Below are 25,182 nucleotides of genomic sequence, written 5' to 3'. Positions count from 1 at the left end.
TGTGAAAATTATAATTGATTCTATCCCTCTTTTTAGCTTCTCAAACGTCCACCCAGCCCATGTTTTCTGCCCAGAGGCAGGTCTAACCTACTGCACCACAATCTCCACCATGCATAGGGAAAAAAGGCTGGCTCCAAATTCATCTTAACCTGGAAAGGAAGATAGGACTCTGTGCTTTTGGCCTTAAGCTGATCCACAATGGTCATCCAGCCACCTAGCCTACCAGGAGTCACAGTTATTATGGGAAAGTATACTTTTACATGTATGGTATAGCTTGGAACTATGAATAGTGTTGGTTGCATCTTCAATTTCCTTTCTATCACATGGCTGACCAATAATCTCTCCTGCTCTCGTATGGGTCATCAACAACAGTGGGAACATTTACAAGTTGATACTTGACCTATTTGGCTGAATTATGAATACACCCTCCTTGGCCTTAAATCTTGGAGTGGGACTTGAATCCAAAGCATCTGATTCAGAGGCAGGAATACTATCTACCGTACTACAATACCTGCTACTTCTCCAATTCAGTAGCACTGGTGATAATGCAGTAGTCTCTGTTGCAGTGTTTTTGGGAATGTGGTTATTCAGGAATTGCAGATATGACTGCTACCTGATTGACTGTCATGCCATTGATGCCTTGCCATTCTACATTTTGTGTATTCTTCAACAATTTTGAACTTTTTTTGACCTTTGGCAGAATCACAAATAATTAGCTGTGGGAAAATCATAGGCATTGTTGTGGGTAAAGCACATATGTAATTAACTTAAACCTGTCAAGTAAGAACATGGCAGTAGTCACTTTGTGTAAATAATAATATACAATTTGCATCTACTTCAGATATGCTGCTAACTACCTATTGCCATTCCTTTATTCACATCGCAGGAGGAAGAGATGGTGGCACAGTGGTAATGTCTAATGATCTGCAAGTCCAGGTAAATACTGTCAGGATTTGGGTTCAAATTCTGCCCCAGAAGCTGACAGAATTCGAATTCAGCTAATACATCTGGAAAAGAAAGCTAGCCTCAATTTCATTGCGAAAATAGCATTTTTGGTTCTGATCTGAAATGGGAAAAGGGCTGTTTTCGAAAAACAAGGATGGTGGCAGGGCTTGTTGCACTTTTTAAAAGCTGGCTACTGACACCAGCTAAGTGCTGTTTATACCACTACTTATTCAAGGATGAGCTGGGTGTGTATAGCTGAAATACAGCTGGCAACAAGTTGTTGATTGGTTTTTGGAGTTGTGACGAGCTGTGAATGACAACGACTTGCTGCCTGCCAACAACTGTGTGATTGGCTCCTAGGTGACTGAACAGCTTGTAGGTGTGAAGATATGGCCAGATTACTTTAGAATGGAGAGGTGTTGTTTCTGACTTGTTCTCTGCAATCTGAAGAAAGCCAGTTTATTTTCCCTTACCAGGTCCTGTAAACTGGTTTTAGTAGTTAAGAGACTTTACAGAGTGACTGGTTCACAAATTGTATCTCCTATAAAGTACTTGAAAAGTACCTCGAGGCGAGAAATCACCAGTGAGTCCTGACAAACAAAAGGATGATCTCATCGAACGCTGTTGGTAAGGACCATTGAATTGCCTTCTCAGTTTTTCTCATCATCCACGACAATGTATGTGTGGAGGGTCAGTTATTTTACAGGTTTTTTTTCAAAACTATTTAAAAAACAATGTTTACTGGCAAACTTTACAGATGAACAATGATTCAGACAAAGTGGGAACTGCCGATGCTGAAGAATCTGAGATAACAAGGTGTGGAGCTGGATGAACACGGAAGGCCAAGCAGCAGGAAAGCTGACGTTTCGGGTCGAGACCCTTCTTCCGAAATGCTTAGTTTTCTGTCCGAAGTACCGATTCGGCCACCCACAAGTCTGATTAAATGCTACAGGCAATGCTTAATAATGTGCGGAATTTTGCTTATAATAGGGGAAACCCCAAATTGCTTGGAGCCTGGACATTTTTCTGTGAACTCTCTTTCTCAAATCGAACCAGTGCTAGAAAGTTTATCGGTGACTGTTGAGTCGTATCTGATTAAACTAGTTTTTTGGGGGGGCGGGGAAGCAAGTGTGGCTGTATCGCTAAATAAACCGGCGAAGTCGAATGGGTTCCCTGCAGTTGTTCATGGATGCTGATGAAATGCCAGAGGCTGAGTGCCATTTCAGTCCTGTCTAAGAAGGGAAAGCAGGACTGAAAAATACCTTGTTACAGTGACGTTTTATTTGGAATGGGGGGGGGACGGGGGGGGTACGGGACGCGGGGGGAGAGAAGGCACCTTGGGAAAGTTGTCTTGATTTTTGTTTTAAACATTCAGATCTTGACTATGACCCCAGATCAGTGCACACTTTAACGTTTCATTTGAAAAGCAAGATGTTTCAAAAGAGTAGCAAATGCAGTTCGCAGATCCGGGTCCCGGTTGACCCCGGAACGGAATGCAGTGCTGTCAGACGGTGGTCGTTGTCCGGTCGCCCTCCTGTCTCCGGTAAAACCGGGCTGTTGCTGCTGCGGGCAATGACCAGCGCAGAGAATTACCGGGCCATCGTGCGCTACCTGACCGACAAGAAGCAGCCGTACGCTCCGGGTACCACCGAGCACAGCAAGCGGGCCATCCGCAAGGCGGCGGCCTGCTATGTTTTCCGGGACGGCCTGCTGTTCTACCAGCGGCGGCGGAGGGACAGCGGGCGCCTGGACGAGCTGGAGGTGGTGGTGGACGAGCCGAGGCGGCGGGACATCTTTCGGCGCTGTCACATCAGCCGCAGCGGCCGCCACTACTCGAGGGAGATCACCGGCTTCAATGTCAGCAGCGGCTACTGGTGGAGAGGTGAAGGAGAGAGGGAGTGGGGTACACGGGGTTTGGAGTTAAAGTGTGGGGTAATATTGAGATGTGCAAAGCAAAATCAGACCCCTTCACCACCTCCTTGTGGGAGTCTCAAACCACATATTCCAATGTTTTGTATGACTTTGAAGCTAAATTCAGGCTTCGGTGTTACTGCAACTACAACAGCACAAAAGCTATAGTCAGAATAAATGCACCCTAAGATAATACAAATACACTTGGATGTATGTATTTTCTATTGCTTCCAAGCATTGGTCATTTAAAGAAACCACTTAATTTGCCACTTCTGCCTAATACAGTGACCTTCTTGTGCACGTTCTAAAACAGATGATTTCAGTGTTAACTTATTATAAAAGTTTAAGGGTAGCTATTGTTTTTGCCTAATTTGTAAATCACCTTGGGATAAAATTGCATTCCTTTTCAATATTTTGTTTAAATAGGAATTTTGAGCCAGATATCTGAGTTTGTCAAACAGTGCGAGGTATGCAGGTCAGGTGCTGACAAAATCCACCATCTGTCAGAAGACCAACTAGTGGACTCGGAAATTGGCCTAGAGATTGCCAGAAGGGCAAAAACAGCAGCAGCAGTTGCTAACCAGACTAACCTGGAAGACCATGTGGGAGTGCAACACGTTGAGGAAAATGAAAAACACTTTCGAGATATACACTCAAACAAAGTGAGTACAGTTTTTGCAGGTGATTGAAAACACTTCCTGAAAGAAGCTTGCTATCTTTTTGAAAGGCAAATTTTTCATTGCTGTAAAATATTCTCATTTGAAATCAGCTCAGCTCGTTCCTCAATAATGAAACTTTTCAGGTCAAGTGAAAAAGTTATTGCAGTCTTTGTTACTTCTACTTGGAATGGCAGAAGAGGCAGGGGCATGTACCTTTTAGAAAAAAATCACCAATAATTTGAACAACTCTATGAAGCTGGCCAGTAATCTTCAGGGGGACAGTGGGAAAGACCGTTTAGTAAAGTTTGCATTTATGACAGTGGATGTAAAAAATGCAACTCAAAATGTTCCTCAGGCAGCCAACAATTCCAAGATTAATTTCTGTCTGATTCTTTTTTTAAATGTTTCGTTAATGCTTCTAAACTATTCAAGATACGAAGATATCAGTTTTTTTAGTGGGGTTTGATGACACTTTTTATTTGTTCAAAATCTAAATATACGCTTGGAAAATCCTAGGCTGAACTTCAGAGGATTGTAAAACAGACCTCCACTGGGCACAGTCAAGTTGTGCTTGATCAGCTGAACGAGCAGCGAAATCTAAATAAGTTTTGTGACATTGCTCTGCTTATTGAGGGAGAGGAGTACCGGGCACACAAGTCTGTGCTGGCTGCCAATAGCAAGTACTTCCAGGACCTCTTCACTGAGAAAGGAGCCACCTCCAGTCAGGAAGCAGTAGTGGAGCTGGCAGGTAAAGAAAATGTCTATTCCTATCGAAAGTTTATCAACTTTTCTTTTGTTTCATTTCTGCTCAGCAGTGAATTCTGCTGCAATGCGTAGTGCAAAAATGAAATGATGATTCATAATGCTGTTTGTTGAAGAAGCATTTTCATAAGTGTTTGCAACATATATTGGTGGAGAGGGCAGTGCTTTCTATGTATATTTCCAGTGGTATACAAAATAAAATGCATTGATTCTGAGATACATAGGGCTCAATTATGAGTAAAACCCATGGAAACTTGAGTTCTTTGTACTTGAAAGGATGCCATTGAGAGTTGATCTCAGCATATCACAGCATAGTGTGAATACTATAGAAATGATAAACCAAGAGCAGTGTGTCAAATTAAACTATCAGCAGAAACAGGCATAAATTCGAAGAAGAAACAATCAATTGTGGACTGATAACAATAAGTTGTGACAAAAACAAAGTGCAAGAGAAATTCAAGTCTGGCAGCAACTGTGGAGAGAAAAACAGTGTTAACATTCTGAGTCCAGTGACACTTTGAAGGCAAGTAAGAAATGGAAGTATTTGTGCTAATGAGATGGGAGTCTGGGGGATCGGTGGAGAGATATAGAAAGGAGTGAGATGGATAGATGGAGACAGTGAGGCAGTGCCCAGAGAGAAGGCGAAAAAGGAAGCCAATGAAGGAATTGCTGTTGATAACCCTCAACTTTAAGTTTTTCTCTCCATAGACCTGCTGTGTTTCTCCAGCACTTTCTGGTTTTGTTTCCGATTTTCAGAATTCTCACTTCTTTACGTTTTATCCAGATTACAACTTATTGCTATGAAACATTCAGCATGGGGATGGATTTTTAGGAATCATTGATGTGGAGTTAAGTACTGAAATAAAGTGCAGGTTTAAGAAAATAGTTCATGATTCACAGCAAATATACATCCCACTGAGGGCAAAGGACTCTAAGAAGGGAACAAATAATAAGTAGAAGGAAACTAAAGATAAATCAAAATCGTAGAATACGGCTCAAATTAGTGGTAAACCAAAGGATTGGCAATATTTTAATAGACGATGAAAAATATAATAAAGAGAAGGTAAACAAGCAAGTAATTAAAAATTAAGGGCTTCTTTACATATATAAAAAGGAAAAGAGAGGGCTAAGTAAACACGAATGAGGCTGGGGAAGTAATAATGAAGAACCAGGAAATAGCCGAGGAGTCAAAAAAATCTTCACTTTAGTCTTTATGGTAGCATTCCAAAGGAAACAAAATACCCAAGGAGTTAAACAGTACAATAACCATCGCTATTTAAAAAGTACTCTGGGAAGCACATGGAGACCTAATAGTTTTACCTAATGGTAGCTGCAGAAGTAGTAGTTATTCTGGTATTAATCTTCCAAGAATCCTTAGATTCTGGAAAACTGCTGATGTAACAAAGGGAGGGAGATAAAATGCAAGTCCGTTAACTTAATATCAATTTATTGGAAAAGGATGTAATAGCAGAACTTACAGAAATGCATAATGTGACCAAGAAGAGTCAACATGGCTTCATGAAAGGGAAATCTTAAAAAAAAAATCTAATAGATTTAATTTGAAATGTTAACGAGCAGTATAGATAAAAAGGAACCAATAATTTATTGAATATAAATTTATATTTACATGCATTTGGATTTTCAAAAGGTGTTCAATAAGATACCATACATAAAGCAACTTCACAAGATAAGAGTCCATGGTTTTGGGTGTAGCATATTAGCATGCATGGAGGAATGGCTAACTAATAAAAGATGGAGAGTGAGATAAGGGATGGGAGCCTGTAACTATTGGAGTACTGCAGGGATCAGTGCTGGGGCCACCATTGTTTAGAGTAGGTATTCATGCCTTGGATGAGGAAGTGAATGTATTAATGCTGAGTTCACAAATAAAAAAAAATAGTTGGGGAGACAGGTATTGAGGATGGCAGAAAGAGTCGATGGAGAGATATAGACAAGTTAAGTGAGTGGGCAAAAGCTTGGTAAATGGAATATAATCTGGGAAAATGGGAGGTTATGCAGTTTGCACACTAATGAAGCTCCAGTCAGATCATTTCTTTCCAAGTGTCCGTTTGTTTATGATCTGAAGCTTGAAATGAGAACAGTTCCCATATTTAATTGAATTTTCTAAATGAAGCAGGAAGTTTACAGCATGAGAGAATACCAATTTTGCTAATATTCCAAATTTGTAATTATTTTGTCAAACTATATTTTCAACCATGAATTCATTTTTTACTTGATGGTGCAGGCTTTTCGAAAACAAGTTTTTTACCTTTGTTGGATTTCTGCTACACTTCCTGCTTGATAATTGAAATGCTTCACTTGAGTGACATCGTCAGTGTTGCTGAGCACCTCAGGATGGAGGAAGTTATCAATCTGTGCGAACAGATTCGGCTCGAAATGGAAATTAAAAAGGAGACCTGTGATGACAGATCACATTCAGCCAACAAAACCCATGCCTGTGCTTCAAAGCGAATAAACTTGCTGACCTGCAATGCTGCAAATAAAAACACCTGTTCTAAGAAAGAACCTGCTCTTATCTCTCAACTCTTCGAATCCCGTATCAAATGCAGTAAAGTTGGAGGTAATCAATCTCACAGAGTTGATGAAAGAGGAAGCATCGTCAACAAAGATCAGAAAAGGTATACTTGGAGAGGTTCAGATAATGGAAATGCTTTGCAAGCATTTGACAGTGAAGTTGATTGTGTGGCAATGAGTGATGAGAAAAATGTGAATTCAAAGGTGGAAAAGCAGTGTGACCACAAGGCTTCAAATCCTGAAGTCGAAGTAACACTTGGAGTGGACTCTATGACAGCCAACGACAATAACTTTATTACCAACAACCTAAAAAGTTCAGGAGTGTTCAAATGTGTAAAGCAAAAGGTGCGTGCTCTAACTCTGAATCAACAGTAATGGATTCTGAGTCATTTAAAATGCATGGATTACGGGGCCAAGTGAAATCATAACCAGTGTTAACGTTAAAATTGAATTGAAGTAAATTGAATTAAAATTGAATTTTCTTGCACTCGTAATCCAATACATAAGTACTAAGTGCCTACATAGAAGTTTTAAATACTAAAATAGAGAAATGTAGAAAAAGGCTAAAAGTTCTGCATTATAGTTCTTTATAGTATACATTAGGAAACTGGAGAAATAGAGTTAAAAGATAAACATTACAGTCCTTCTATAGCTTACAGTCTGTCCAAGCTGGGGGCTTTCCACGTGTGGTCTTGCTTAATTGGTTAGCGATTGAAGAACTGGCTCAAAAAATCATTGAACAGCATGACTTTGCTTCCTGCTGCATAAGGATCCGTGTAACAGTGTTATAAATTAGGCAAGAAAGTAATCTAAATAATGGAATTTTAAAACTTAATTGGAACATGGAAACCTAACCTTCATAATATGGTACTGAGTACATGTTTAAGTTATATATGGACAGTCATTTCTCCTGTGGAACTGGGTTGTCCTGTGTTAAAAGATCTAATAGATTCACCTATAATTGTAAATGAACAGGCTACTGTTGGTGGATGATGACCTTTTCCTTATTGAGGATAGAATGAATAACACAATTTGATCAGTTTAATTTCTTAGAAGTCGTATAATATTCAGTGTGAGTGGAGCTTCTAAATGTCATACTTTGTGTTTTATTCCTCTTTGGAGTTTGGTTAGTTCTGTTGGCTGGACACTGGTTTACAATGCAGAGTGATGCCAACAACATGAGTTCAGTTCTTTCACTGGCTGAGGCTACCGTGAAGGACTGTCCTTCCCAACCTCTTCCCTTTGCTGGAAGTGCAGCATCCCTCAGGCTAAACCGTTACCAATCACTTGTCTAATGAAAGAGCAGTCATGTGGTCTGGTAGGATTATGACAACTTTACCTTTATTTCCTCTCTGTCTTAGCAGAGTGTCTGACATAAATGTACTTGCGGAATTAATATCTGCCTGTTAATTTTATTAGGCTCATGAAAAGCAGTTGAAGCGATGGAAAAAGCCGCTCACCAAAATGAAGGATGAAAACATTGCCAGTTTTGCCTGTACTGAGTGTGGTGAAGCATTCCAGTCAGCATGGAATCTACAGAAGCATGTGGAAATGCATGGAAGAACAAAAGGATTCAAATGTGCAGTAAGTCCATCATAAGACTTGTTACCATAAAGTCTGTTCCTAACAGCAAACTACTGTGCACTGCTGTGGAGTACTGATCTCTGGAGCAGGTGATCTCACATGGCCTGATGTCCTATAAATTTGCATGTTAACTTCATACTGTAGATTTGCTGTTATGGGAACAGCAATCTTGTATAAAAAGCCAAGGTGGCATTGCCTCAGCCAGGTATGACTAACAAACAAGTGAAGAGGGCACTCAGGTGTGTGCATAACATTGCCACACATTAGAACAATTCATTGTTCATCCTTGAGGTTTCTCCCTGCCTAGTTGGTGCTTTATAACTACAATGCTGAAAAAAAAATTAAGAGCCGCCGTCTCACTGAGATGGACCAGGCCAATACTTATCCAGCAACCTGCTCTGAATACTCTGCTCTAAAATTCCAGTATCCAGTTTCAGGTTCAATATCAACACTCACAACCATTATACTCTCTATGTGGAAGTTGTATCAGCAGAAAATTTGGCTAGGTCGAAATTTCTGCTATTTCCGGGGAAACAAATCCGATTCCAACTTCAGGGTCACTGCCTTTATAAAGGCACCTTTTCATTGATGTTTTTGTCACTCCCTTAGCTATTAGTGGCCATTGGAATAACTGAGTCTGACCACATTGTTGAAGATACTTGAAACCTGCAGCATTATTTTTTAAGAGATAATCGCTGAGTAGCTGTTCTCAGATAACATTTTGGAGAAAATTTGGGGCATTGACCAGGAGTGTTGATATGGTTATTGATAGCGCATCACCTACATGCTAATGTTTCTTCTTTAGTAGACCCTCAGGATTTGTTAATGCACGCTTCTAGCCCAGACTCCTACGATATCCCGGATGAGACTGGAACCTTGCCTTTAATATGGCAGTGACTCTGGGGTTGGAATCGAGTTTGTTTCCCCAGAAATTGCAGAAATTTCTATCTGGCCAAACTTCCTGTTGCTGCAACTCCCAAGTAGAGAGAGTAACCCTTTTGAGTCTGAATATTGAGCCTGAAAATATCTTGACTATTTATAGTGTGAAGAATATCCTTTCAAGGTGGTTTTCAATAAGATTACCACCTGATATCAACATTTGCAGAATTTTTTATTTAATGGTAGTGTGACCTTAAGATTGAAAACACATTATTCCCAGCTACCTCGTTGTCAAACTAATGACTTACTCTGAATGTTTTGCTATGTCTCTTAGCTAGAGACTTGCACATCCCACATGAATTAATGTGTGACTCATAATCATGTTATCTCTTCGCTAATACTGAAATGCATGGGAGTTAAATGCTTTGTCAAAATGATTTTAAAAAAAGTTGCCTGCTAGCAGATAAGTGTGGAGCTAGAGGAACATAGCAAGCCAGGCAGCATCTGAGAAGCAGGAAAACTGACGTTTCAGATTGGGACCCTTCTTCAGAAATCTTCCCCGTTTCTGAAGGAGGGTCCCGACTCAATGTCAGCTTCCCTGCCCCTCTGATGCTGCCTGGTCTGCTGTGTTCATCCAGCTCCACACTGTTATCTCAGACTCCAGCATTGGTGGTTCTTACTGTCTCTGAGCCTGCTGGCAGATATTAGGTTCATTGATTGAAAGAGAATTTGTTGCTTAAAGTCAAATAAAATATTTTGAGTTAAGCTGATTGTAAAGATCTGTTTTCACAAGATTATTTATTAACTTATTTTAGACCAAGTTTGTCCGCTGGTTTTATCCCATCCCTCTTTCCTCTCCTCTCCCCATATGAAAGATCTTACTTTTGTTTGACGCCTGCCCCCTAGTGCAGTGGAGATTGGAATCCTGTTGTGTCTAACAATGTAGACCATAAGCAAATTATTGCTGTTTTAAAGAAAATAGTTTAATATTATATTTTCAAAAAATTCTGTTTTTAGATCTGTGGTAAGGAGTTTTCTTATACATCTTCATTGAAGACTCATTTGAAGAGACATGTCCCCGATAGACGCAGATCCAGCTCTGGTACAATGAAGCATAAGCAGCAGAGACTTATATGTACCACGTGTGGAAAACTGAGTCACAGCATTTACGAACTTGAGATGCATGAGCTGAAGCATGCTGGGTCCAAACCACACAAATGCATGGTATGGTTATGTCTTTTAAAATTAAACTTTTGCTTGAAGCTATGTTATGGTCTGTGTTACCCGAAAAGATTTTTTTTGGATCAGTGCCAAGCAAGTGATGGATAATGCCACATGATTAGATTCAAACAATCAAAATCAGGAGGTGTATCCAGTTCAGTTCAAAGGGTTTAGTTAATGAGATTAAAGTTGTTTCTCCTTACAGTGGGCAGCCCAGAGAACAAATTAAGTGACTACTTTGTGATTGGTTTGGCAGTTCAAATTGTTATGCAATTTTATTGTTGATACACTGGGAGAATGACATTCTTCACAAAAGTAAATTAAACTTGATTTGTTAATATTGTGATCAAGAATAGTGATGGAGTGTTGTTCCGATGCTATTATTTATGTGTCGTCTTCTTTAAATGAGATAAACATAGTTACTTCTCATTGTTTAAAAATTAAAATTGGAGTTTGAGTGGCTTTATCCTGGTATCTTTATGCTACCTAAAGCAGAAAGCAACAGATTATGGGTTCTAAGTATTGCTCCAAAAGTGACATTATATGATACTGGAATTTTTTATTCAGTATTAATAGGGAGCAGTATATCCTATACAATTTTATACTGCTCACCAGATGAGGCATGACTGTGTTGTATCTGCTGCTGGGTTCTTCAGAGACTTGTGTAGTCTAGCGTGTACGAGGTCAGAAATCACGCGACACCAGGTTATAGTCCAACAGGTTTATTTGAAAACACAAGCTTTCGGAGTCTTACTCAGTGGTACCTCCACATTGTAGTCTAGTGTCTGTGAGGGTAGGCACCTTCTGGTCTGATAAGAATCTTCCACAGTAAACAAAATGTAGTTTGTTGCTCCTCTGCAGTTGTTCACAGGTCATATGAACAGGCTCTGCAGGATTACAAAGACAGTTGGGATGACAATTTTTATTGCAAAAATGGGGAGATGGAGCTGTATATGATGTTAGTTAGGCCACAGCTGAAATATCGTTTGCAGTTCTGGTCATCAAATATAGGAAAGATGTGATTGCACCAGTGAGACCACATTATATGTAGGTGACTGCAGTGCAATAAATTGACAGAAGTATGTGTAATTTGCTGCTTCATCTGGAAGGAACATAGGGGTTTTTGAAAGTGAGGAGAGAAGAGATAAAAAGACAGATGTGACCCCATGGGATGATGCCACTTGAGGGAGGTGGGTTTTGGAGATGATTTTATAGAGAAGCAGTGTCTCGTGGATGAAACTTGCAGTTACACAACATCAGAAGGTTAGATTACAAGACCTCCAGTGAGGTGACCAGTGTTTAATAATTTTAGCTGCCTAAAAGTTCAGAGTGACTTTCAGCAATGTAAATGAACTCAGCTTTGGAAAGGGGCCCGACCCAGAACGTCAAGCTTTCCTGCTCCTCTGATGCTGCTTGGCCTGCTGTCTTCATCCAACTTCACACCGTGTTATCTCAGATTCTCCAGCATCAGCAGTTCCTACTATCTCAGCTTTGGAAACCCTGTTTTGGAAATGGTACATGTTCAGTGGTACAGAAACAGGCCACTGTTGAAAGATCAGATATTTAAGAAGATGGTTAAATATTTGAGTTTCCTTTGAGAATATTTTAGGATATAACAATTAAACATTTGACATGTAAGTATATTTATTTAGAAATGCGATCAACACAAATGTTAACATTGGGAAGTTGAGCAAAACCAGCAATTATACAGAATCAAGCCTTGTTTGTAGACTGCAGTTCTTATTACAGCCAAACAAATGATCATCTGACTTGCATCCCGTGCTTTTTAAAATAGTTGTGAAGAATGTGTACTAAAATAGGGCAGAAATGACTTGTTTTCTACTATCCTTGCTTGTTGAGAGCACTTTGACTTAACCCCTTTTCCCTTATATGGGACAAAAAAGCCTGTATTTATTATCCTACTCCCTAATTTTGCATTACCATCATCCTTTGCTAGGCTCTCTAACACAGTAAATTTATTTAAGAGAATAAAATGGAATGCTTACATATCAAAATGGATGCGTAAGAATTGTGGACTGACAACCCTCATTTGCAGAGAATTTTATTTTGCAGTATTGGAACTGGAAAACCTCTTCACCTTTGCTTCCAACCTCCACCATTTTCTCACCTTCACAAGGTCCATCTGCAACTCTGCCCTTCCTTGACTTCACTGCCTCTATTGTTGATCACTGGCTGCCTGCTAATACTTGTAATAAGCCTCCCTTCCACAGTTAGCTCCACTACATTTCATCACACCCTGCTTCCTGTAAGTCCTCCATTTCATTCTCCCAGTTTCTTAGTTTCTATTAGATCTGTCCTAATGACATAACCTTCCAAAACAGTACTTCCATCTTCCTTTTTCCTCAGTTGAGGACTCCCCTCACCCCTATTGTAGATGAAAGGGATCTCAACTGCTCTCACTTCTTCCTGTCCTTTCCAGAACTATGATGGAGACCCCTTCGCCTACATATTCAAAGATTATCCTGTGTTATTTATGCCAACTCCAGCATGGTGACGCCAGCAAATAAATCTTCCCCTCTTGTTCTGCATGTTGAAGGGGCCGTTCTTTTTCTTCATATATTGGCTAGGCTGGCATTTACTGCTCATCCGCATTGCCCAGAAAGCAGTTAAGTGTCAACCACCTTGCTGTGGATCTGAAGTCCCATGTAGGCCAGACCAGGCCAGGATAACAGTTACCTTCCCTAAAAGTCATTAATGAATCAGATGGGTTAGTATTGCAATTGACAGTGTTCAGTGGTCATTACTAGACTCCTAATTTCAGATGTTTATTAAATTCACATTCCACCATCTACCTGGGCTGGATTTGAACCACGGTCCCCAGAACATTAAGAATTGATTCAGCAGTCTTAAAACAATTTTCTAAAAATAATCTTCAGTGTAGTGACCTCAATGATAGAAGTGCATTCCATGAATATTTGTACGAGAGACACTTGTTATTGTGTCGTAGAAATATTTCCTGTAAATGAATGGTCGTTATCATAGCGAAGGGACAGCTTACAACTTTGCTGTTAAGTTACTGTAAACCAAATGTTAACATTTTCACTCAATAAAGTTAGTGCCTTGGTGTTTTAAATAAATAGAGACCCATTTCAATTGATCAGGATTCCATGTAAGCTCCCACTGTTAACACAGTAGGTCCCAATTTAATATTGTTCGTGAGATTTCTGCCTCTTGCATTCTGAGTGTAATTTTAAAGCACACTAGTTAGGTTCGTGGTCTTTTTAAAAACACCATAATTGTAGCACAGTCTCACATTTGTCGTCATGTTTTAGTGAATTTCTTGTCCAATTCAGATTTGTAAAGCTGACCAAGCTCTCGGTTTGTATTGTTTTCTTTTGGATATCTGTATTGTCCCACCAGCCTCTTAATTTTGGTAGTAATTCTGTAGACAAAAGCTGAACTTGTTTATGCTCCTTTTAAGAAGTTCAAAATGATATGAACACCCTTCATTACTTTGGCAGATCTGTGAAAAGTCTTTTGCCTACATCCACATCTTGAAGCTCCATATGAAATATCATCAAGATGCAGAGGACTACCATTGTGAATTTTGTGGAAAAGAATATTTCAATGCCAGTTCATTATGGTTCCACAAACTTGCTCACTCAGGTATGTTTCCAGAATGTTAATTCTGTTTTTGTGGAATGGGTTTCTCATTCATAGACCAGTTAAGCATGGTAGTTTCCTTCCGTAAAGTACATTAGTGAGCCAGCTGGGTTTTTCCAACAATTGACAATGTTTTCATGGTCATGATTAGGTTCATATTTCCAGATATTTATTGGATTCAAATTCTACCATCTGACATGGGATTCGAACCGAGATCCTCTTGCTTTTCAGTGCCACACAACATGAACGTAATGGATTAAAAGAGTGGTAGTCTGTTTTGTAGTAGTATTTGAGAAAGAAAGTGAGAGAGATGTTGATCAGGTCACATGGATAACTTCTCATAATTCTTGAAAGAAGTACTATAATACCTTTCTAACTTCACTAAATTGTTAACATAGAAACACAGAATATTAGAATAGGAATAGGATTATTTGGCCTTTCGAGCTTGCTTTGTCATTCAGTATGATTATAGGTGAAGATTATCGGGAAGCCTTTAAAAATCAGCAGAGGACGACCAGAAGATGAAATGTGAGAGTATGCTAGCTTGTATTATGAAAGAAGTTTGCAATTATTTTTTCAAATATATAAACGGTAAGAGAGGCAAGACTGGTCATTGGACTGCCAGAAAATGAGATGGAGAAGTAGTGATGGGAACTAAGAAAAGTGGAGGAACTGAATAGCTAGTTTGCATCAATCTTCACAGCAGCAGACACAAATAGCATACAAGAAGAGGTGAGTGCAATGGCCATCACGAAGGAGAAAGTGCTGGAGAAGCTGAAATGTCTGAAGGTAATATATCACCCAGACTGGATGGACTTACATCCCTGGTTCTGAAGGAAATGGCTGAGGAGATTGTAGAGGCATTGGTGGTGATCTTTGAGGAATCGCTGGACTCGGGTAGGGTGCCAGAGGACTGGAAAATGGCCAATGTAATGCCCCTTTTCAAGAGGGGAGAGAGGAAGAAGATTGGAAATTATAGGCTGGTTAGCCTGACCTCAGTTGTTAGTAAGATTTTAGAGTCTATTATTAAGGATGAGATTGCAGAGCACTTGGAAGTGCATGATAAAATAGGCTGAGTCAGCACAGCTTCATCAAGGGGAGGTCATATTTACTACAGTTCTTTTGAGGAGATAATGAGCATGTTGGATAAAGGAGAGCCAGTGGATGTGATCTATTTGGATTTCCAGATGGCCTTTTGTAAGGTGTCCCGCAGGAGGCAGCTAAATAAGATATTAGCTCATGGTGTCAGGGGGAAGGTACTGGCATGAATAGAGGATTAGTTGACTGGCAGAGGGCAGAGAGTAGGGATAAAGGAGTCTTTTTCAGGATGGCAGCCTGTGAATAGTAGAGTTTTGCAAGGGTGGGCCCACACACTATGTGTTAACTATCTAGACAAAGGAACTGGTGCATTGTTATATGTTTGCAGATGACACAAAGACAGTTAGAGTTGAGGAAGCAGGGAAGCTGCAGAAGGACTTGGATAGTGGTCAAAGAAGTGGCAGATGGAATACAATGTAAGAAAGCTTATGCATTTTGGAAAAAAGAATAAAGGCATAGACTATTTTCTAAATAGGAATGGCTTTGGAAATCTGAAGCACAAAGGGAGTTGGGCATTCTAGCTTGGGATTCTCTTAAGGTTCATTTGGCAGTTCAGAATGCAGCCTTGAATCTAAGGAAAGATGTGCTGACCCTGAAAGGGGTCCAAAGGTTTAGAAGAATGATGCCGGGAATGAAGGGCTTGTCATATGAAGAGTGATTTGAGGTCTCTGGGTCTGTGCTTGATGGAGTTTTGAAGAATGAGGGAGGATCTCATATTGAGAGGCCTTTGATAGAGTGCATATGGAGAGGATGTTTCTGCTCGTAGGAGGGACCTAGGATCTGAGGGCACAGCCTCAGAGTTGAAGGGATAACCCGTTAGAACAGAGATGAGGAAGAATTTCTTCAGCCAGAGTGTGATGAATCTTTGGAACTCATTGCCACAGCGGGCTGTGGAAGCAAACTAGTTGAGTATACTTAAGACAGAGATAGATAGGTTCTTGATCAGTAAGGAATTCAAGGGTTACGGGGAGAAGACAGGAAGATCGGTTTGAGAAGTATATCAGCCATGATCAAATGGCAGAGCAGACCTGATGGGTCAAAAGGCCTAATTGTGCTCCTGCATGTTATGGTTGGATGCTATGGTTTTATGGTCTTATGATAATACAACTCATTAACCTATTCCTGCTTTCTCACCAAATCCTTTGATCTCTTTAGTCCTGAGAGCTATATCTATATCTTTCTTTAAAGTCTTCAGTATTTTGGCCTGTGCCAGAGAATTCTCATCAATCCCTGTGCTGTGAAATTTCTCATTGTCTGTGTCCATAAAGGCCTACCCTGTTTCCTTAGACTGTGACTTCTTGTACATCATTGTTGTCATTCCCAGGAATCAGTCAGGTAAACCTTCGTTGCACTCCTTCAATAGTCAGAACATCCTTCTTCAGAAAAGGAGACCAGAACTGTACACAATACTTCATGTATGGTTTTACCAATGCCTTGTAGCAGTTCCAGCAAGACATCCCTATTCCTGTACTTGAATCCCCTTGCTTCGAAGGCCAACATACAGTTTGTTTCCTCAAAGTCAATTGCACCTGCGTGTTTACTTTTCAGTGACTGTTATACAAGGACACCCAGAACTCATTGCACACGCCCCCCCCTTCCCTAATTTATCACCATTCAGTTAGTTTTCTGGCTGCCTGTTTTTGTTACCAAAGTGAATAAATCACATTTATCTACGGGATGCTGCTTCTGCTTTCTATTTGCCCACTCACCCAACTTGCACAAATTTCAGTGAAGCTTCTCTGCATTCCACTTACAGTACACCCTCCCTCCCAGCTTTGTGTCATGGAGGTATGACACACAGTTTCTTGTCTCTATCTCTAATATATATTGTGCACAGCTGGGTCCAAGCACTGATTGCTGCAGTACCCCACAAATCGCTGTCTACCACTTGGAAAATGACCCATGTACACCTATTTTGTTTCCTGCACGCCAATTACTTTTCAGTTTGTTTCAGTTCACCACCTCAAATCTCATACACTTTGTAATTTTGCACACTGAAGTCTTACGTGGAAACTTAACGAAAGCCTTCTGAAAATCAAAGTGAACCACATCCACTGGCTCCCTCTTATCCAGTTTACTAGTTACATTCTCAAAACATTGCAGTGGATTTGTCAAGTATGACTTTCCATTCATAAATCCATGCTCACTCTGTCTGATCCTGTAAGTAAATTCTCCTACTATTTTTCCCTCTACTGATGTCATATAATCAGTGATAATTACACCCAATGGTATGCCTATTTTAATATAACATTTCCTTTATAATCATGCCATAATTATTTCATAAAGAATGATTTTGTATTTGCGTAGTGCTTAATAATCTCAAATGCCCCAAAGCATGTCACCATCAAAGACCTGCTTTAGAAGTATAGGACAGTTTAAGTAAGGAGCCACTTTGAGTGTACCCATCACTCAAGTAACAAAAGCAATGTGTTCCCAGTTTAAAAAGTCTTGTGGTAACATTTGAGGAAGAGTTGTTCAATGGGTCATGCAGAGAACATCTCATAATGCTCAAATAAAAGTGCTGTGAGACTTCTCTGAATTCACTTAAAAATAATCAATTGAGACTTTTGTTAATTGTCTGGTTGGAAGGATGCAGCTCTTTCTCAGCACTTCATGGAAGTGTTAGCTTAAAGTATGTGTTCAAGTTCAGGAATGGGCTTGAACCTAGAACCTTTGCGCCCAGAGACAGAAGTGATGCCAATGAAGCTAAACTACTGTTATGTTTGTCCATTTTTGTAAAACTTGTATATTTTAAAGTGTGCATTTATATTATTGTCTCATCTCCAGCATCTGCAGTTCCCATTATCTCTGTCTCCAGCATCTGCAGTTCCCATTATCTCTGAGCTTTTGTGCTCCTGAGATGCTGCTTGGCCTGCTGTGTTCATCCAGCCTCACATTTTATTATCTTGGAATCTCCAGCATCTGCAGTTCCCATTATCTCTTATATTATTGTCTGCTCTCTTTGGATAGATGAACTGCAGTACTGCTGTGTTCTATGTGGAAAGAGATTTAAAACCCCTTCAGGTTATAATCAACATAAAAGAAAGCATAATCTCTCAGAAGAGAAGATCTCCTACAATCAGTTGAGTATTATTGTTTTCATGTTTGTGTGAAAATATATATTGCCTTAAAGTGCTTGTATCACAATCGGGCACGTTATGTTCGAAATCATTTGAAAGAAGCCTCTGTCCTTTTTTAAAAAAAGTTGTTCATTTCTTTCCTAAAGGCCACTCACTGTTTGTTTCTTAAGACTTTTGCTTTATTGTTTAATAGCAAAGATGAAAAGATTAAAGAAATTGGTATAGGTACATTTCCGGACATCACATGCAGACTGCAGATTCATTGACTGAAAGCCACTCCTGATAATTCCAGTCTTGGCCTCGCTGGCAGTCAATCAGATGAATATGCCAATACAGTAACTTAAATGCCAAATAAGTGTTGAGGATTTGCCAATGGTGTAAATACTAACTCCTTGCCAGCTGCTGTTGTTGTAGTGTTGGATAATGGACATGGTGAGATATTTTTGTGAGAAAAACAGAGGTGACTTCTGGTGGAATGTAATATATTCAGCAAAAGAAATGAAGTAATCCTGAGTTCAGAGATGGGGAATAGAATATTCTCTACCAGTGGCATGTATTAGTAGCATGGGCAACTTACTAGGTCAAGTTTGGGCAAATAGAGTAGACCTTCCACCTTTTTCTGCTGATAATCTCTTCTTGTCACCGAAGTAAAATTTCACATTTCTGCACCAGTCACCATTTAGTATTCCTTGGGCAGTTAGCAATTATACCTGTGTCAGTCAGGTTTTTTTTTGGCTGTGTTTTTGCATCCACTGGGAAATGAATAGTGACAGCCCCAACTTCATTTGGGCCCCTTAAAGTTGGCAGATAGAGAACCTTTCAGACTGTGTCTGGCCGGATTGAATCCAGGTATTCGAGATGAAATTACACTATATTAACCCACTGCCAACTGTCCTCCCTGAGTAAATAATTAATTTTCTCCTCTAGCACGGGATTCATCTCCACTGTCGCAGTAATGCCTCTCTTCAAAACAAAATTGAAAATGAAAGGCAATTCTTGCATGCCTGCTTATTCAATAGATAGTCCTGGTGGCAATATAGAATGTGAGTACGTATGTTTCATAAGCCGTTTTCTGACAGCTGAATTTCCAATTGAATACTATCATGCTTGTTTCAAAACGAGCTTTCCAGATCATTTTCTTTTCTCACTACTTAATCCATTGATGTTGCTGTACCTACACATTGTTGAGGGTGTGATTTGTACCATTTCATTTCTCACTGATGGCTGCCTCCTGGTGACCCTATTATGTGCTGGGCTGCCAGTTGCAGTGCTGTGTAAGCAGTAATTTAAATAATGCATGGTGGCACTTTACGGAAAGCTTGCTAAACTTATATGAGTTAATAGAAATATACGCTGATGAGAGGAGGCTCACATATAGCACAAGTGGTAGCATAGACCAGCTGGACCAAATGACCTGTTTCTGTTCCGTAAAACTATTTGGAGTCTATGTAAACACTGACCTCAGTGTTCTAAGTTAGAGACGCTCAGGGATGTGGAGAAATTAGCACAGTTTTTTGCTCCTGATCACCACACTGTATCAACTTCTGACAAATGTACATCTCTGGAGTTGGAAGAAGTACCAAGTGATTGAATAACCCAATGGCATCCTAATATTCAGGGTTGCATTTCTCAGGTAAAGCGCTGTATGGAACCAAACCCAAGTGAGTGACAGTGTCTTCGGGTCAGAGGGAAACAAACTGGTGGAAGAAATGTACAGATATTATTCCCTCTCTGAAGAACCAGGTCCAAGTGTAGTCTTCAGGTAAACTGAAGTCATTGACACCAGGCATAGTTGGGACAGATATAATTCAGACTACTTTCTGAAATCATATAATTTTCTCTAATATTTTAATTGTATGTTGAGTTTATATTGTCATATAATTAAATAGCAAAATTTCCAGCATTTTGTGAAGCAGAAATGTGGAGTTGATGAAGCATTAAAATTTCTTTGTAGGCAAGGCTGAAGATCTTGACAGTGCTAAATACTGCAACTTCCCTACTATGACAGTATGTAAATGCAACTTGACCAATTTACATAGTCTTGATTATAAATATAGATGTATTTGTAATGGAAAAATATTACCAAGTTCTGACAGCAGGAAACATAAACAGATGCAAACATTTTTAATGTAATGAAAATATGTGGGTAACCAGTGTACAAAGAGCATTTAAAACTTGCTATTGAGATTTCATTATTTTACCTTCCCTTACATTAAGTGCACTTCTTAAAAACAGGTAACATAGTGTCTGAATGTACAATGAAGTGGATATTAATCAGAGGTAGATTTATGCCAGAAGTTCTTAATTTTGGCTTTGCTGATAAGCCAGACATATTCTTTCTGGATTAGCGAGAGAATTCAAGGTCACATCACCATCATTCATGTTATAGGTAAACCGGCAAAGTTTTTACATTGGATTTCTCAAGAGTGCAAGACATTTGGATTCTTGATCATGTACAGTTACTTCTGTCATTGATCTCTATGTTTTGCTTAGGTGTCATGAATGTGGCAAGGTGTTTTGTGACTGCAAGCAAACAAGTAACACATTTTGTGAAGACAGGCCACAGATCAGCCGAACTGTAGAGCATATTTGTGAGCACTGTAACAAGATATTCAACCAGATTGAGGACAACCATAAACACATTACTCAACACACAGGTACCTTCTGAGTTTAGCAAATTACCAGCTGATTCTATATATCATATTTCCATCTCTTGGTGTTCACATGTATTACCAACTAGAATAACAGATCTTTTCCTTATATGTGCTGTAAGACAATGATATGCTAAATAGTCCTGATCTAGTTCAATTAAATTGTAAGCTCATGAACTTCTCAAGGTCAAATCATCTGCCGGGAGTCTGACTTTGATGTAGCCATACTGTGGTATTTTTATAACCTTGCCACAAAATACATTTGTTTCCGCACACATTTCATTAGTAATACTCGAATATTTTGAAAGGAAGTATTGTCTTTCTATATTTATTTTGATGTAGGCCAAAAACCTTTCCAATGCTTGACCTGTAGCTTGTCCTGGGCTGACCCTCACTTACTATGGCATCACATTCGTGAGCACAGTGGGGAAAAGCCTTACATCTGTTCCATCTGTCTGGATCATCACATTGATGCTCATTGTTTGCAGCTGCATATGAAAAAGCTCCATGGAAATGGGGTCCCAAAGGGTATTACACTTGAAAGGGAACCACTGCCTGTACACAAGTATTGAACACACTTGACCCATGATATGTTTATTTTACTAACGACAGATCAGAAGCAGCTGAACAGCGATTCCATGAATGAGATAAAGCAACATGATGAAGACACTGCAGGAGAATGGAAATCGTTTCCAACCATTTCTAATGAACACTCCAGAAATCTTTCCATCCTGCCTGACCGAATTTTCTAACATTCGTGAATGAGCCAAGTTCTGCCTGTTTTCAATGTCTGGACTTTTCCATTATAAGTGTCTGCAGGATCATTGGAACAGCAAGTGTGGACGTGTTTTGCATGATGTTTTGACATCTTTTGGATGGGCCCTATGAGAAACAAACTTTTTTTTCAGTGAAACAGGTTTGTTTGACACGGTTTATATAAAACATACTGTGTAAAATTCGATTTGAGTGTTATGAAACAATGAGGACGTATTAAAACAATGCAAAAATTGTTGGAAACTTCAGGAATGTAATTGCCACATCCCTCCCCTAAATGTCAAAAATACAACTCCATGTATTAATTTAGACATTGCAAAAATAAACAGTTGTGCAGTTAAGTGAGTTGCAACTTTTGAAGCAATACAGCAAGGAAAGTTGTAACTTTTTATTTATATTTTGTTATCCTGGTTCATATACTTTTTTTTAACCTCCTAATTTATTGATTGCCAATATTTAATGGAAGACAATGCTTCATGTTACCTTTTTGATGACTTTTATACCTTGTTCCGTAATTATGATTGACTGTCAAGCATTTTGTATAGTACCAGCCTGGTAATGCATTTGTGTTAAATAGGAAACAAATGTTTTGACTTGACATTGAGGTGGACACAGCTAGCAAGGTGATTTATATCTGCAGGCTTTGTTTCATTGCCATGAGCATTTGGAGCCAGTTTTTTTTTTGTTGAACAGATTGGACAATTTGAATGTGTTAATTGAAGTGGATGCTGCAAAGCCCAGTAAAACGTGTCCTGAAGCAAACGGAAGCTGTTTCTTGATAATGTCATTGTTTGTGCTGATGGCTAGAGTCATAAGGGAATACAGGTCTGGTACACTGCCATGGATACTACAGGCACTCCAAAGGAAATTTATACCTCGGCAATCTGAGACAGGTTCGTTGTTATTCCTTTTAAATGTGAAGACAATGGATATTTACTATATTTTCCTGAGTGTACCTTGTACTCTCCTCTGTACTTTTCAGACATTTAGGATGTAAGTTTTCATGGTTGCTTCAGTAAGGCTATAATTGATGTATGCACTGTATGCTGTTGCATCTTTTTGATTACAACTGTGGAAATGTCAGAATTAAAGAGCTGCTAAAGTAATAATGTTTCTGTTATAGATAGTTTTAAAGAACCTGTTCAGACATGTTATGACAAGCTTTGGAGCAAGTGGGTCTTCTGGTCCAGGGGTGGGGCGCTATCACTGCACCATTATCTGTTATATTTTAGAATACTTTTCAGGAACTTACCATTTATCTTCTAGAGTAATTGCAAACTCTGGTCTGTACACTTACAATATGAACTGTTACCAAATTATGTTGGCAAATCTAGAAACAAGCAATATGCAGTATGGAACAAAAGAAAAGTTGCTGGAAAAGCTCAGTTCATATGGTAGCATCTGTGAAGAAGAAATTCAGAATTAACGTTTCGGGTTCTGTGACCCTTCCTCAGACCCTTCTGAGGAAGGATCACTGGGCCTGAAACGTTGACTCTATTTTTTCTTTCACAGATGCTGCCAGACCTGCAGAGCTTTTCCAGCAACTTTGTTTTTGTTCCTGATTTACAGCATCCGCAGTTCTTTTGGTTTTTATTTAACATGTGGTATGGGGTGCCCTGATCAGTCTGACTAAATTTAGCTTCTACAACCTAGCACTTTATCCTACAGATGGTAGAACTGCTCTCGTGCAGTGAGCACTTGGCACTACCAAGGAGTACACTGTTCCTATTTGCTGCTTTATGAAATCTGTACTTCATCAACTTCTGAAAAAAAGACTGTTGGTAGATGAGACCATAGCAGATCATGCACACCACATTCTAAAAATGAGAATGGCAGGAATGTGTATAGTAGTACAGGAGTACTGAAGCAAATGCACTTGTCAACAATTGTGTTGAAATTCTGACCAAGTGACTAAGTGAAATGTTATTCTCTTGTCTTTGTCTTTCCACCCATTTATTATTCTGTTCCTCCTTGTTCCCTTTGCACAGAACATTAAGCATATTTTGTACCAACTTAAGTCCGTTAATTATTTTTAGTTGTTTGTTACTTTTTGAAAACTTCACCACGATTATTAAAAAATGAAATCACATTTTGTAATCATTTATTTGCACTGGAAAATAAAGTGTAGTTAACACAAGTAAATTATTTATGCAAGCTTTAAGCTGATCTATTTTGTAGTTGTTTACATGATTAATTCAAGGCAGATGGTCAAATTTTATCAGTCTTGACTAAATGCAATATATTTAAATTACTTTGTCATTACTTTTGCTGCCCAGAAAGTGTATGTGTGTCCGCCTGCCTTATGCTGGTGTTCTGCTGGCTTTTTTAACAGCCTTGTTAACTCGCATTGCTACTTTTAATGATTTGAGATTGTACCTCTTAACCTCTTTGCTTCTGTATTCCATGTAGTGTCCCTTTTTGCGAGGAACATGTGACCACCTGATTCCTACTACTAAAGATGACCACCTCGCACTTTCATAAAATTTCATCTATCGTTTACTTACTCATTCTGCAAACTTATTGCCACGTGTTCTATTTTTTTTTGTCAATCTTCCCCAGTATTGCACTGTCAAATTTGGCATCATCGACAAATTTTGAAGTTGTCTAAGTTAGGTTTGCAATTGATGAATAGCATTGAATCCAGCATGGATTTTGTGAGATATTACTTCCCACCAACCTTACTAATTATTTCAATAACTTCAACTTGGGTTTTTGTAGTCACCTTGTTAGCTGTTCTACTCCTTATCCCTTAACTCCACATCTTCTAACCTTTGAAGACTACCTTATCAAATAAGTGATGACCCCATGTGTAAGTTTCAAACACCATAATCTTACAAATGAGCCAAGAATACACGTATGTGGACTTGTGAATAATTAGCAGTTCACGTGAGTCTGTTTTTATTAGTGATGAAAGCCAGGACCATTATAAACATTAAATTTGTTATTCTTGTACTGAAGTTTTTACAATGTTATGTATTTTGAACATATTTTATTTAACCTAATCTGTATGACAGTGCAAAATCTGTAAAATTGCAAAATAAAAATGTGACACTAAACTAAGATTGTATGTTAATGTTCTCAATACCTATTTGGTGCAGTTTAATCAGAAGCACTCGGTGCACTTGCCGGAAGATAGACTTTTCACAATCAAATGTTTGGCCGTACTATCTAATCTCCAGTTGTATGATAGTGTGATCTGGGTTGGAGGTTGTAACAATGATATCTCCTTGTTTAATGAGTTGGATATTGCAATTTAATTTCACCTGTATCCTCACTTGCACTTCTTTACTGTTCCAGAAGTCATTGCTGATAAATGCCTTGTGGAGATTAAGTCATTTAAAAATAAAGAACATGATTTAGGTTGAAGACTGTACACTGTTACGATTCCGGATAGGATGTTACCAAATTATGGGGTGAACTAGCTCCTGTTTTTTAGTTCAGCCCTTCTCTTGGGTGATT

The 25,182-nt window shown here is 39.1% G+C and overlaps 1 protein-coding gene across 4 annotated transcripts; it reads left to right on the top strand.

The window, feature by feature from the left end:
• The first annotated feature begins 1,337 nt into the window (after positions 1 to 1,337).
• LOC125464604 (zinc finger and BTB domain-containing protein 11-like) lies at positions 1,338 to 24,783 on the top strand. 4 transcript variants are annotated; one of them, XR_007250053.1, is made up of 11 exons: positions 2,339 to 2,827; positions 3,283 to 3,518; positions 4,032 to 4,263; positions 6,523 to 7,157; positions 8,232 to 8,396; positions 10,293 to 10,499; positions 13,979 to 14,123; positions 18,189 to 18,300; positions 20,792 to 20,955; positions 21,562 to 22,616; positions 24,133 to 24,783. XR_007250053.1 is itself a non-coding variant. In XM_048557191.2 (10 exons), the coding sequence occupies exons 1-10, from the start codon at positions 1,551 to 1,553 to the stop codon at positions 21,699 to 21,701; spliced, it is 2,058 nt and encodes a 685-aa protein (XP_048413148.1). In that variant the 5' UTR covers positions 1,338 to 1,550; the 3' UTR covers positions 21,702 to 24,783. The 4 variants fall into 4 exon arrangements, 2 of the variants coding, with proteins under 2 accessions (XP_048413148.1, XP_048413147.1); XM_048557191.2 differs by lacking the exon at positions 2,339 to 2,827 and adding an exon at positions 1,338 to 1,572 and having other exon boundaries at positions 21,562 to 24,783; XM_048557190.2 differs by having other exon boundaries at positions 21,562 to 24,783.
• The last annotated feature ends 399 nt before the right edge of the window (positions 24,784 to 25,182 follow it).

The sequence above is a fragment of the Stegostoma tigrinum genome, chromosome 27 (genome assembly GCF_030684315.1).
Source record: "Stegostoma tigrinum isolate sSteTig4 chromosome 27, sSteTig4.hap1, whole genome shotgun sequence".
Taxonomy (NCBI): domain Eukaryota; kingdom Metazoa; phylum Chordata; class Chondrichthyes; order Orectolobiformes; family Stegostomatidae; genus Stegostoma; species Stegostoma tigrinum.
The sequence above is the reverse complement of the archived record's forward strand: the minus strand, read 5'-3'. Positions and strand labels throughout refer to the sequence as shown.

What these genes read in the sequence shown, in the direction of transcription:
- LOC125464604 (XM_048557190.2), top strand. Translation starts at nt 2,377, where the DNA reads ATGTTTCAAAAGAGTAGCAAATGCAGTTCGCAGATCCGGGTCCCGGTT. An exon ending in CCAAACCACACAAATGCATG is followed by an intron (nt 10,500 to 13,978) that starts GTATGGTTATGT and finishes TTACTTTGGCAG; the next exon opens with ATCTGTGAAAAGTCTTTTGC. An exon ending in GAGAAGATCTCCTACAATCA is followed by an intron (nt 18,301 to 20,791) that starts GTTGAGTATTAT and finishes TGTTTTGCTTAG; the next exon opens with GTGTCATGAATGTGGCAAGG.